Genomic DNA, 13,293 nt, shown 5'->3' with positions numbered 1-13,293 from the left:
GTTTTAATTAACAGCAACAAAACTGCAGAGGTCCCAGGTATGAAACATTAAACAATGCGATGAATTTTCACATGATAAAGGGAAAGAGGATGATTCAAAATAGTCAGGTTCAGACTAGAAGCATTTCCTTTTGTGTCTGTATTTCCCATCCAGACTGGAGCACATGTCAGCTGAGTGAGCGAGCCGTGTGCGGGGTTGGATTCAAGACGCGCATGCTGGACTGCGTTCGCAGTGACGCCAAGTCCGTGGACCTGAAGTTTTGCGAGGAGGTGCTTTTCAGTTCACAAGACATTGTTTACAACTGATGCTTCTTTTGAAAATCCACCTGAATAAATTGATCTCTGTTCTTTTAGCTTGGTCTCGATAAAAAATGGCAGATGAACGCCTCCTGTGTGGTCGAGTGCCCTGTCAACTGCCAGCTGTCTGATTGGTCGTCTTGGTCTGAATGCTCTCACACCTGTGGTCTTGCAGGTAGGCCAACACCTTGAATTGAACACCTCGATTTGAAGTCGGATATCTGCCAGAATACACAGTAAAAAAAAATCAGTTTTTGTGATATTATTAAATTTGCATGGCTAGGTTAATTCACACTCTCAGCAGTCTAACAGTCTGTTTCAGACAAAATCAAAAGCCTCAGGGGGGTCTTTGTGTCTTGTGGTCCAAAACACTAATCTTTGATGTGAGCTAACATGACTGGTTCCTCAAATGGCAGGTTTTAGGGAATTATACTGAGCTCTCTGCTGTCTTAGAATTACCAAAGCATTGGCTGAAACCACAAAAAATGTATGGTGTGAAAATAATTGTGTTATCGCCCTGCAGCAGCGTTTGAGAGGAGGATAATAATGTCCTTGAGTGTAATTCCATCTGCTCTGACGATTGATTAGGGGCCCATTATGTTTGTGTGCTCGGGGCCTAAGAGACCATTCCACTACACGCGGTCTTTGAGAGTCAATGACCAGCAACAGCAAGAGCAAACCCTGTCACTGTTTGAAACCTGTGCTGGCTTAGTTTATTGTAGCATCTTTAATCTGTCCCCAGGCTGGAGGATTCCCTCAAAGACAAAGAATCAGCTGGTGATCTGTAGCCTTTTTTCACAGAAAGAGAGAAGTCCTCACACAGATTTGAATACACATAACAATTTTCGTACTGGAATTTAAATTGTTGGGATTAATTTGACTAAACACATTTGGCTAAAAATGTTATATCGTTGCTGCCAGGCAGAAACCTTGTATGTCCAAAAATGCTACTTTTCAAGAAATGGATAATGAATAATTTTTTTTTTTTTTTATTATTATTATTAATTAAACGCTGCATTGTCAAAGTTGATGTTATGGCTTTATACATGGTCAGACACATGCATGTGTCATTATATTATTAACATTTGACCAAAATCAAGCTCAAATGGAGTTCTGAGGTTTTTGACCACAAATGTCGGACCTGTCATTAGATCTGCGGCAGTAAGTTTATCGCGTTACATTTTCATCAACTTACAGGTTATAAAGTTTACTGTAGCTATGTTGCCGCTCAGTTTTTTTTTTTTTTTTGTAATTTGGCCAAAATATGTACATATATACATAAAGGCTAAAGTTTTATGTACTTGAGGAGCGGAGAAGAGTGTCTTAGTCTAGCATTTGTTGTGTGTAAAAGTTTTTTAAAATATCAGATAATGGGAATTAATTCATGATATCTGTACAAAATACCATTTACCTTGAAAAAAAAAAAAGTTTTACAAGAACTGGTTGTTTGGATAAGTAGTAGTTGTTGTTTTTTTACTCAAGAAACACTATATATATAGTGTTTCTTGAGTAAAAAAAACTATATATATATATATATATATATATATATATATGGTTCTATCTCTCTCTGTTTCTGCACATTGCTTGCACCACACTTTATTATTGGACCTTATGGTCTTTTTTCACTCCACATGACTTTCGAGTTGGTAGACATTTTTGTAATATTTCTATTACCTTTTTTTTTACTTTGTTCCAAACTGTATAATTTTTTTTAATATTTATATTAATTATCTTTTAAATTGTTTTATTCCGTGACGGAAACAGGCTTCCATAGTTATATGACCCTGACTTTTTTTTTTGTACTACTACAAATTATATTCAAATTCATTTTAATTCAGAAATCAACATAGAAGAGGCATATTCCAGTCTTTATATACTGGAATTGTTTTGTTTTTTTTAAAGGGGTGATTGAGTATGATTTCACTTTTATAACTTTAGTTAGTGTGTAATGTTGCTTTTTGAGCATACACAACATCTGCAAAGTTACAACGCTCAAAGTTCAAAGCAAAGGGAGATATTTGCTTTTAAAGAAATCGTTTTTTAAGGACTACAACAAACAGCTGGTAGTGACTACACGACATTCCTCAAGGGTTAGTGACATCACCAACCCTAAAATTTACATAAACCCCGCCCCCGGGAACACGCAGTCCGTGTTGAGAAGAGGTTGCTGTAGTCGAGCACATTTGTGAGTCAGCTCAAACTGTAGCATCTGTCTTTTCACATGCAATAGAAAGTGCATCTCACAACAGTTCCTATATGAGCGATTTATAGATTATCATGATAGAATATGCTAATTGAAGATAGTTAACTCCACATCAGCAACATAAATTCATCAACTAACCAATCAGAGACGTCCTGGTGCATTCTACGTGTTGTCACTTCTTCTTGAGTCTCTCCATCTTTGTCTGACTCCGTTTAAACATAAAAGGCAGAACAGTTTCTGTCATTTTAGTGTGTGTCTGCATGACCTAATCGGAGCTGCTAACACATGAGCTCTTGAAACCCCGCCCTCTGTGTCGGGAGCAGCAGCATATTTGCATTTAAAGGGCCAGACACAAAACGGTGCGTTTTTGCTCACCCTCAAAAAGTGACAACTTTAACATGCTTTATAAAAATATCTGTGCGGTATTTTGAGCTAAAACTTCACACACACACACACACACACACTCTGGGGACATCAGAGATTTATTTTACATCTAGTGAAAAGGGCATTATACCACCCCTTTAATGTATTTTCATATAGATTAATAGTGCTGGACATTAATATTCCTGGTAATTGACCCACTTAGCACACCTGAACATAATGAAAAGGCATGAATTTTTGTGTTTGTTTTTGCCAGTAAAGGTAAATTAATTAGGTAAATCTAACAGTAGTTCAAAGCAAATTAAAACTCAGTTGTGAGTGGAGCCATGAGCGAAAGAGCTTGCATTGGCTTTCCTATGGCTCGCTGCTTACACTGTTTGCCCTAAACCTGGCGTTTCGGCCACCAGTAGAGACAGGAAGAGAGAGAGAGAGAGAAAACTGAGAAAATGAGCGATCCCTACAGCTAAAAACTCTCACAAAAGTACACAAGCACTTGTGTATGTATAGTTTTCCCAACTGAACCCAGCATATAAAAAGAAGGATGCAAGGCACTGGCAGTTGATTTGTTTTGTGGCTGGAAAGCAGGGAGCTTCAGAGAGGATTCTCCGCAGGGATGGTCCATCATGGCAGGCTGCAGTGAAGATGAATTGCAACTGGTACAACTTGCTTTAGGGCAACGTGTCAGCCGGGGACTGGGCTGTGATCATGTTTAACATTACGAAGTTCCTAGCGGTGCCCTTCGAGGTTGTGTACATCCAGCCAAAATAAAAACTAACTGCAAAGAAGTTGGTATTCGACACAGTCTTACCCAACCCCAGCCCAGAATCTGTTTGGCCTGATGACCTTTTAGCACCACTTTAGCTGTGATATTTCAGTGCCAAAAGGTGGAGGTTCATTTGTGTGCTTGGGGGGTTGTCTATGGTTTGTGAATTTGAGAATTCAATATGTTTAATATTGGGACATATGTCTAATATGTCGAAAATGCAAATGTTTTTTGTATCGTTCACATTCATTTATGAATTACATGATTCACGATCGCACATTTTCAATTCAAAACGGTGAAAGTTCATAAAGTTGGGTAGTTTGCATCGCTAGATAGTCTATTACTGTTGGTCGCTAAACATTTCTATCTTAAAACAGTAGTCTAATAAGTACATCTACTTGGATCTTTCCACAAACTCTTGTTGCATAGAGATAGTAAGAAAGTAAGACCCGTCCTCTTTGATTTGATTGGCCGTCTCGATTATTTTGACGTGTACGAGCGCTATTAGACCGCTGAGGTAGAGCAGCCTAAAAATTTTACTTTTAGGACTTTTTGTCATCCTAACAACAAACAGTTTTACTCATTCTACACTAAAATGATCAAATAAGACAAATAGAATGAGAAATTATTAATTATATTATTTTTTTATTCATAGCGCAGACAAAATCATTGGCTCTCCCCCTAAACTCCGCCTATGTCACAAACCACCTGGCATTTAGTAGTTAGTAGTTACCGTTCAAAAGTTTGGGGTATTGTTTATTTTATTTATTTATTTATTGAAAGGATTGCATTATATTAACCAAAAGTGACTGTAAAGACTTTTACATTGTTACAAAAACATTTGATTTCAAATAAATGCTGTTCTTTTGAATTTTCTATTCATCAAAGTATCCTGGGGAAAAAATCACATACAAATATTAGGCAGCACAACTGTTTTCAACATTGATAATAATAAGAAATATGTCTTGAGCAGCAAATCAGCATATTATAATGATTTCTGAATGACATTAAATGTGACACTAAAGCTTTGCCATCTCAGAAATAAATTGCATATTGAAATATATATATATTTTTTTTTAACGAAAACAGTTAAACTAATAATAATTAAAATAATAATAACAGTTAAAATAATATTTCACACTATTATTGTTTTTACTTAATTTTTTGACAAATGAATGCGTATGAGCATTAGAGACTTTCAGAAACTTTTTTAAAAATCTTACCAACCTCAAATTCCATCCACGAAGAAAGATGATTATGAGTTAGAATTTTTGCTCAATAAAATAATGTTGGAGAATACATCCATATCTTTAAGTGCTTGCTAGGATCATCTAGTAATTGCAATAATACACATTTTAAGATTTTGTTATTGAGTTCTTTGTGTTACCACCTGCCATGCAAAACAATGGCTCTTGTGAGATGAGGGTGTGGAGTTTTATTGCAAGCTTCCCCCGGGCTTCACTTTTAAACAGCAGGATGCATTCTGCCTGAAAGAGTCTACACTCCATTTCTCCCCATCCCTCTCCTCAGCCCTCTGGAATCGATTTAAGAAAATCAAGTAGGGGAGAGATGAATATTCAGAGTGGTTTCAGGGACTGGAATTAGGCTTGAAAAATGCTTGGCAGATTAAGTTATTCACAGAAGGGAAGGAACATTACTACACAGAAATAAAGACTTTCAGGTCGCATATCGTTTTTGGCATTCCATTGGAGAGGGATTGAGTTACCTGAGATTAGTGTGTGTAACATAAGATGATTCACTTACAGTAAAAGCCTTTATTTCATCCGAGGAGTCACTTTCTTGAGGTTAAAGCATAAGATGATGAATATGATCTTCGTCGGTGAGCATCAGGAAAACTAGGGCGTTGTACTTCTTGTGAGTGAGTGAATTTGAAATAACATTAGCCATGTCTTATAAAAAGTGTTATGTTGCTACCACGACAAACCTCAAACTAGGGCTGGGCGACATGGCCAAAAATATTCTCACAATATTGTTTTCCATATAATATGATATCAATATTTATCGCAATATCCATTTACCATTAATGAGGAAGGAAATGCTTTACACATATTTGTTAGACCTTGAGAATGAATGTAAATATGTAAACTTGTTTGTTCACTATTCATTTCCACAGACAGAGGTGTAAAGTCCAGGTTCAGAAAGTAAAAAGTCCTCCTCAGTGTTTTGTTCCAATCACCTGGATTTGCTAATTAGCATAGTTTTTCAGCCAGGAGATAGAACTAATTAGTGAAATCAGCTGGCTGAGTTCATGGGTGGAATAAACAGATGGCAGGACTTTTACTTTCTGACCCCTGGACTTTACACCTCTGTCCACAGAGTAGCTACACTGTATTAAGTGATCAGTTGACTTAGAAAAAGTGAGGAAACCCCCTTGAAATTATTAAGTACATAAACTTCATGCGTAATTGAAATAATTAAGTTAGGTGAACTTGACAACTCAACATAATTTAAAGTATTAAAAATAGTTTCAGTGTGTATCTGACGGTAGTTTTACTCAAATCAGTGTCATTGTTTTGTCTTAAGATGCACATCTGTAATGTTTTTTTTTTTTTTTTTAAGGCATGTTTATAAAAACTTCTTGAATGTACTAATTAAACTAAGGCCTAATCCTGGCTTAATCTAAGCCCAGGCCTAAGGGTTTTAACAATATTGCAATACAGCGTCTCAAAAATATCTCTTTTCTTCAATCTTTCTTGTAGGGAAGCTGTGGAGGAGGAGAACTGTGATCCAGGCCTCTCAGGGAGATGGACGGCCGTGTTCCTCACAGCTGGAACAGTGGAAGCCCTGTCCTGTTAGACCCTGCTTCAGCTGGAGGTACAGCGCCTGGTCTCCATGCAAATCTGAGGTGAGTTTGCTCATGATTCGCTCAGTTGGGGCGAAAAGCTGAATTAAACATTTAAGGAACTTTTGTAGTAGATGTTGATCCTTGACTATATGTAACTGTATATTACTATATGTGTACTTTGCATACATAAGTTGCATCTTCTGAATTTTTTTTATGTAGCATAAATGTATTTATGAAACAGGGTCATGTGAAACAGTATAAATAACAGTGTGTGTGTGTGGGGGGGGGGGGGGGGAGGGGGTATATTATATTAAGCAAAGATGCATTAAATGAAAATGACAGTATAGACATTTAGAATATTAAAGCTACAATATGTAATTTTTTCGCTAACCTCTTACAATAACAAAGGCGTAGGTTGATGACGCATAAGCGGAATTATGGAACTTGTCGTCATGCCGATTGATCTAATAATGTTTATGGATGAGTGAATACATTGATGTTTTTTAAATGACTGTGGTATGAAGCAGAGTGCAATTGCTAATAAGAGATAGATCAGCGCCACACGCGAGTCCCGTGGATATAAAGGAACAAGGACATTTAATTCTACCGAACTTCACGCAAGTGCTGAATTACTACTCACACAGATCAGTTTATTAGACGAATTAAACTTGTGAGGTAACGCAGCGCTGTTTCATTTGGTCTACACTATCATACTAAACAGCATTTGAGAGTGTTGAAAGTTATAATGTTATTCTATGTGTTAGTTTGTTTGCTATTCGAGACTAGCAGTAAGCTAGATCAACATTAGAATAACATACTGATCATATTCTAACATTTCATCATGTTGAGCTATATAACACTGATTAGTTTTATGTACATTTGCTCGCCTCTACATTTGCGCGTCTCTGTCAAGTCCAAGTTAGTCGCGGACGCTGAGCTCTCGGCATCTCGAAAACGCCACGCTGATATTAAACCTCGTTTTAATTCTCCTTTTGTCTCAAAGTCTGCTTGCCATGGTTCATAATGTTTGAACAAAACAACAACAGTGTGAGCGTGCCGCTAGACGTAACGCAGTTGTCCACGTCTGTCGCCATGGTTAATATGGCAGTACGAGCGGAAACCAGGGATAACGCGGATATTACGTCATTGACAGGCGATAAGTGAACAGGGACGAGCCATTATTTAAAACTGGAATTTCTCTGAAATTAAAAATCTTTGGGAACTTTTGGGATTTTGTAAGTACACAACTGCAGGAAATATATCACACTGTGCAAGTGATTTTTGGATATTTTATAACAAAATTGTACCTTTAATGTTACAAAATATTTCTATTTCAAATAAATGTTTCTTTTGAACTTTCTATTAATCAGAGGATCCTGAAAAATGTCAAATATTAGCTGTTTTCAGCATTTATAAGAAGAAGAAATATTTCCTGAGCATAAAATCAGCATATTAGGAGGATTTCTGAAGGATCATGTGACACTGAAGACTGGACTAATGGAAAATTGTCATTGAGAATAAATAAACAAAAGAATAAATTGTCATGAAATAAATGGAAAAATTAACGCACATTATTTATTTGAAAAGGCATCGCAGATATTACATTTACAAAGTAATGAGTAGCAAATTAACCTGATTAAGTACACATTACTTAGCGTGTATGATATAGTATTTGTCTAAGGTTGGCACTCTTCCCTATAACAAACCACCAGCATTTCATGTTATCTGCATCAGTGTTTAGGTATATGCAGAATATTCCCCAATCCTCTCCTGCTTTGGCCTTTCCACAGTATTTCTGCTGTCGTCTTCCTCCTGTCATCAGTCTGGCTTTCAGGGCCCAACAGGGGGTTTAATTAAAGACAACAGACAGACTCTCTCTCCGCTCCTTTTTTCCTGTCTCTCTCTTTCTCCTTCCCCCCGTACCTCATGCTCCCGTCACAGTGCAGGCTGTGAGAGAATATTGACTCTGGCCTTTGTTCTCGGCTGCCTGTCTCTAAAGTGTCTTCTGACAGCCCTCAGCAGTCTCCAGCACTTGTGCCTCATGTTTTCAGAGATTTTCAGCAGCTATGAAAAAATAATGCCGGTAGCTGACAGTGCGAAACATAAGGGCTGAGAAACAATGCTGGGATTTCTTATTCCCTTATTTTGTATCACCGTGAGAAGTTTTGCTCTTTCCAGGTCTAGAGCTCCAAAGAAGCTGCATTTCTGTGGAGAGTCCATCCTCAATGTCCTTTAGGACTACTAAAAGTTGTTTTTCACCACAGCTGGTGTCCAATTGTAGTCGTTAATGTCAAAACTCTGTGTTTCCTTAGGGTGCACGTTGCGGAGAAGGCCTGCGCTTTAGGAATGTGTCCTGCTTCGTGTCTGACGGCTCGGGGAAGGATCCGGGCAGTATGGTGGACGAGGAACTTTGTGGAGACCTGGAGCAGACAGTGGATGGAGACAAACAGATCATCCTGCAGGAGTCCTGCACTGTGCCCTGCCCAGGTAACAACTAATGCCTCATCTGTGCCAACATGAGTGCAAGCACTGAAATTGACGTGCCATGTTGATGTGAAGCTTGGGTTCAGCAACTTCAAATCTGGAATGAACTGACAACATCCAAATTAAATAACAAAAATATAAAAAAAAAGTTTACCTCAGTTTACATAGTTTAAGCATCACACATCAAGGGCAGGGATTTTCAAAAATATGTTAATGGTCCACAAAGAGATGTTTGGGGGTCCATTGAAATTTTGAGAGATTTTATTGTATTATTATTATTTATTTTATTTTATTGTATTTTATTTTATATATAAATGAATATTTATTTTATTTTATGTTATAATATACTGTTCAACGTATTTAAAAAAAAAAAAAAAAAAAAAAAAATTATTACAATTTTTTTTTTTGTATTATTTATATTTTATTTATTAATAATTTATTTAAATAATATTTACTAAATATCTAACTAAATATCTCTTAAATATTAATTAAACATTTTTTTCTGGCTGCTAATAAGATTAAATATTAATCTTGATTTCCTGCTAATCTTTAGAAAGCAAAACTAATCAGTAATATTAAATCCTGCAAATATGTTAAAATTATATTCCTTTTACATAATTATATTACCGTTACCAGGCCAGTGTAAGAAGTTTTTAAATGTTTTTGAAAGAAGTCTCTTATGCTCACCAAGGCTGCTTTTATTTTATCCAAAATACAGTAAAAACAATAATATTGTGAAATATTATTACAATTAAAAATAACAGTTTTCTTTGATGTAATGACAATTTATGAGCCTATTATAGTTTAGTGGGGAAAATACCATGCTTAATATTTCTCTCCATCAGTATAAATGGTCTTTATACTTGAAAATATATAGCTGCCTATATATTTTAGCAGTGCATTAAAGAAAACTTGCAGTCTCGCATTCCTCTGTCTAGCAGCTCACTTTTATAAATCAGTCAGGACTAAAATGTCATATTAACGAGGCTGCTTTTATGAGTCATCACACTACTGCAATTCAACACCCTCATATACCTTGTGATATTACCTCATTCAAAATGGAGAATTAAACTTCATGGCTAAATGGCCACCGTTACACTGTAATTTCACAGGAAAAGGATGGAAACAAAGATTTCTGCTCAGACATCATTTTTAAAGCATTTCGTTTCAGCAAGCGAGTTTGAGTGACAGATAGTTAGACAACATTTTGACATGTCCTTTGTGGCAGAAGTAGAGGGTTGGATTGTACGGAGTGCCTAAAGGCACATGGTGATAAAAAAAAATAAAAAAAAATGAGATGAAATATATTTCAATGCTTTTCAGTTCCCACAAGAAACTTTGCGCTCGCTTGCAAAACTTGTGTATTCTTTGTGAGCGAACTCAAAGTTTCTCATGGAAACGCGAGCGTTTTGCGAACAAACGCAAAGTTTCTCAGGGATTGATATCTAATTTTTCCTCCTATCTCATATTTTTTTCCTTCAACATGTCCCTTTAGGGGCTCCGTATGATTGAGATTTGTACAAGGGAACAGTGCAGATTTGTGTTGTGTTAGGGTAAGTTACGTGAAGCTTTGCTCTCAGTGTAGTTGTGATTTTTTTTTTTTTTTTTTTTTGCTTTCTTTATAAAGTCATATAGTTCTTCCCCCACTTTGACCTTTGACCACATCATTCTTCGATCTTGAAGCGTAGCTCCCTACATCTATAAAAGTCCAGCGGTGCCCTACTGCTCTGTGTTTTCCCTCTGTTTTTTTCTATTACGATCTCTCTCGTTCTTCTCCCTTTTCACACAAATGTTTCTTGATGATGCCCCGCTTCACATGTGAATATTCAACCCTCTGTTGTGAAACCTCATCAGGTATTCACACACATACTAGAGTGTACTCTGTGAACTGGCTTTCCGCTGCGCACGTGCTCTGATAATCACGATCATAGGATTAGGGATTCATGGAAGGACAACGTTAAGAATAATTAATACTCGGGGAAATATTCACAAATCAGCACTGCTATTACAACAGGACAGACTGACCTACTTCTTTTGAAAAAACACCCTGAGATCACACACACACATACAAAAAAACGTTAAAGTGGAGTTTAGGTATATTATCTTAATATCCTTAATATTAAAAAGAAAGCCCACAAGCGGAATTTGTTCGTTTTAGACCCAGTAGGCTGATAATGCGGAAACTTTTTTCATTCTTTAGGGTTTTAGATTGAAATCTCTTAATGAATCACTAGGGCCACACAGAATCTGTGCCTGTGGAGCTCCTCGGAAATCCCTATGGACTTCTGGAGATTTGAAACGCTTGTCTTCTGCAAAGTTTATTTGTTTATTAAATATTTTGGTGAATTTGATTATGCCTTCAGCTACTAATAATACTGTTGAACCCTCAGCACCATTTAAATAATTTATCAGCAAAATTCATGCTTATAGCTGTTACACAATTTAAATTTAAACGGGTTCTTTTTTACATTTTCAATATTCATAATTTAAATAATTTGGAAATATGCAAAATAAAATGCATATGCAAAATAAAAGGGGCGAGGCCTGGTTGAGTTGCGTTAGTAGCGTGTTGAAACTCACAGTTATGGTAAGGGGCGTGGCATTTCCGAAACACGCTCGAAGCGGTTGACCAATCACAACACACTTGTCCAGCCGACCAATCAGAGCAGATTTCGCTTTTCAGAAGGAGGGGCTTCATAGAAACAGGAACTAAACAGAGCGTTGCTGACAGACTGGGAAGAGAGGTGCTGCAACAATGGAAAATATGTGAAAAATAAGGTGTTTTTGAACATTCAAGCATGAAAACCTATTCTAGTAGACCCCAAAACAAAATCAAGACTTTGAAAAAGGGCATTATAGCCCCCCCCCCCCCCCCCCAAAAAAAACAAAAAGTATTTATTGTGAATCAAGAAAGAAAACCCTGCTTTAATCTATCCAAGAAATGATGGCAGTCATATCAATCACCCAATAATTTTCTAACAGAGATGTTGATGTGTTGGCCAGGTGAGTGTTACCTGACAGACTGGACTGTGTGGAGCCCGTGTCAGCTGAGCTGTATCAGCGGGGATGATCTGGGCTTCGGTTCGGTGCAGGTGCGTTCCCGTGCCGTTCTAGCTCAGGAACCCGAGAACCTTCTTCAGTGCCCAGAACAGGAATGGGAAGCCAGACCATGTACAGGTGAGACCAATGCATTTAGGGCTGAAAATTCAGTTAGATACCATAATGTTTTAAAATAATTTTTCTGCATGTGTCACTGTTAATACTGTTTTATGCATTTTAAGATGGCCAATGTTATGAATACAAATGGATGAACGGTGCATGGAAAGGCTCATCTCGACAAGTCTGGTGCCAGCGCTCTGATGGATTAAACGTCACAGGTGTGTGTTTGAAATGAATATTGTTTTCATTTTATAATTATTATGTCCTTTTGAAAAAAATAAAGGACAGAAGAAAACAGAGGTGCAGCCCCAGGTGCACAAATTGTAGAAGCAGAGATAAACCACCCTGTATCTGCTTTCGATATTTAGAGAAAAAATGAAACCATCACTTTGACAGAAGCGTCAATAATCTTTCCCCAGAGAGTGTTTGATGACAGACTGGGGTTTGAGATAAAGTTGACGTCCCGTGCTGTCATTTCCTGTCATGAAGGCTGAAGTGTACGATGTCTCCTCTTATTCATCTCTATATACTTTATGGAAATATGCTTTTAATCCATGACAACGTGACAGCCACATTTAATCCCATTCACCATCATGCCAGCTGTCCTCCCGTGTTAATGTGTCGGTGTGTATTTCTCCGTCTCTCTCTCTCTCTGTTTTGGTGCAGACGTGGAAATACATGAGAACAGAAGTGTGCCCATGTCCCTCACACTCTGCTGAAGGACATTATAAATACATTTAAATATGAGATTTCATTTTCTGCTGAGCTTTGTAATGCCATATTTATGGCAAATAGAGGCTTGGATTCAATCCCGATGATTTTCAAATGTTTATTTGTCCTCTGTGTTGAGCCGTCCAAACTGACCTCGTTCCAGATGGCACACATGAGTCTGGTCACTTTTGATTGGCAGAACTTCTAAGGCTGTAACCAATCCCTCTACAGCAACCAGGTCCCTGTTTATGCATATTCATGAGTTATATTAAGGTGTGCAGCGGTATGCATATTCATACAAGCTGCTAATTGGTAAACATGTTTCTGCAGATGCTTACAGTTTATGCCGCACCTTTAAAAATGAGATCTTTTAATACGCCTTTTTTAACACCTTATAGCTAATGATGAAATTTTACACTAAGAGAGAGAAAAACAACGTTCAATTATTGTTTTAACGTTTTACAAGCATCACCTTGTAACCAGCTCTCTG

General features: G+C 37.2%; 1 protein-coding gene across 1 annotated transcript in view; it reads left to right on the top strand.

The window, feature by feature from the left end:
• The window catches only part of thsd7aa (thrombospondin, type I, domain containing 7Aa), a 129,668-nt gene that overhangs the window by 102,822 nt on the left and 13,553 nt on the right, over nucleotides 1-13,293 (top strand). Inside the window, exons 18-23 of the mRNA XM_084423264.1 lie at nucleotides 154-269; nucleotides 354-471; nucleotides 6,364-6,509; nucleotides 8,762-8,936; nucleotides 11,937-12,110; nucleotides 12,215-12,310. Coding sequence (XP_084279390.1) covers nucleotides 154-269; nucleotides 354-471; nucleotides 6,364-6,509; nucleotides 8,762-8,936; nucleotides 11,937-12,110; nucleotides 12,215-12,310 — 825 coding nt within the window. The remainder of the gene's footprint in view (nucleotides 1-153; nucleotides 270-353; nucleotides 472-6,363; nucleotides 6,510-8,761; nucleotides 8,937-11,936; nucleotides 12,111-12,214; nucleotides 12,311-13,293) is intronic.

The sequence above is a fragment of the Rutilus rutilus genome, assembly GCF_951802725.1.
Source record: "Rutilus rutilus genome assembly, chromosome: 11".
Taxonomy (NCBI): Eukaryota; Metazoa; Chordata; class Actinopteri; order Cypriniformes; family Leuciscidae; genus Rutilus; species Rutilus rutilus.
Note: the sequence above shows the minus strand (reverse complement) of the source record. Positions and strands in the feature narration are given on the sequence as shown.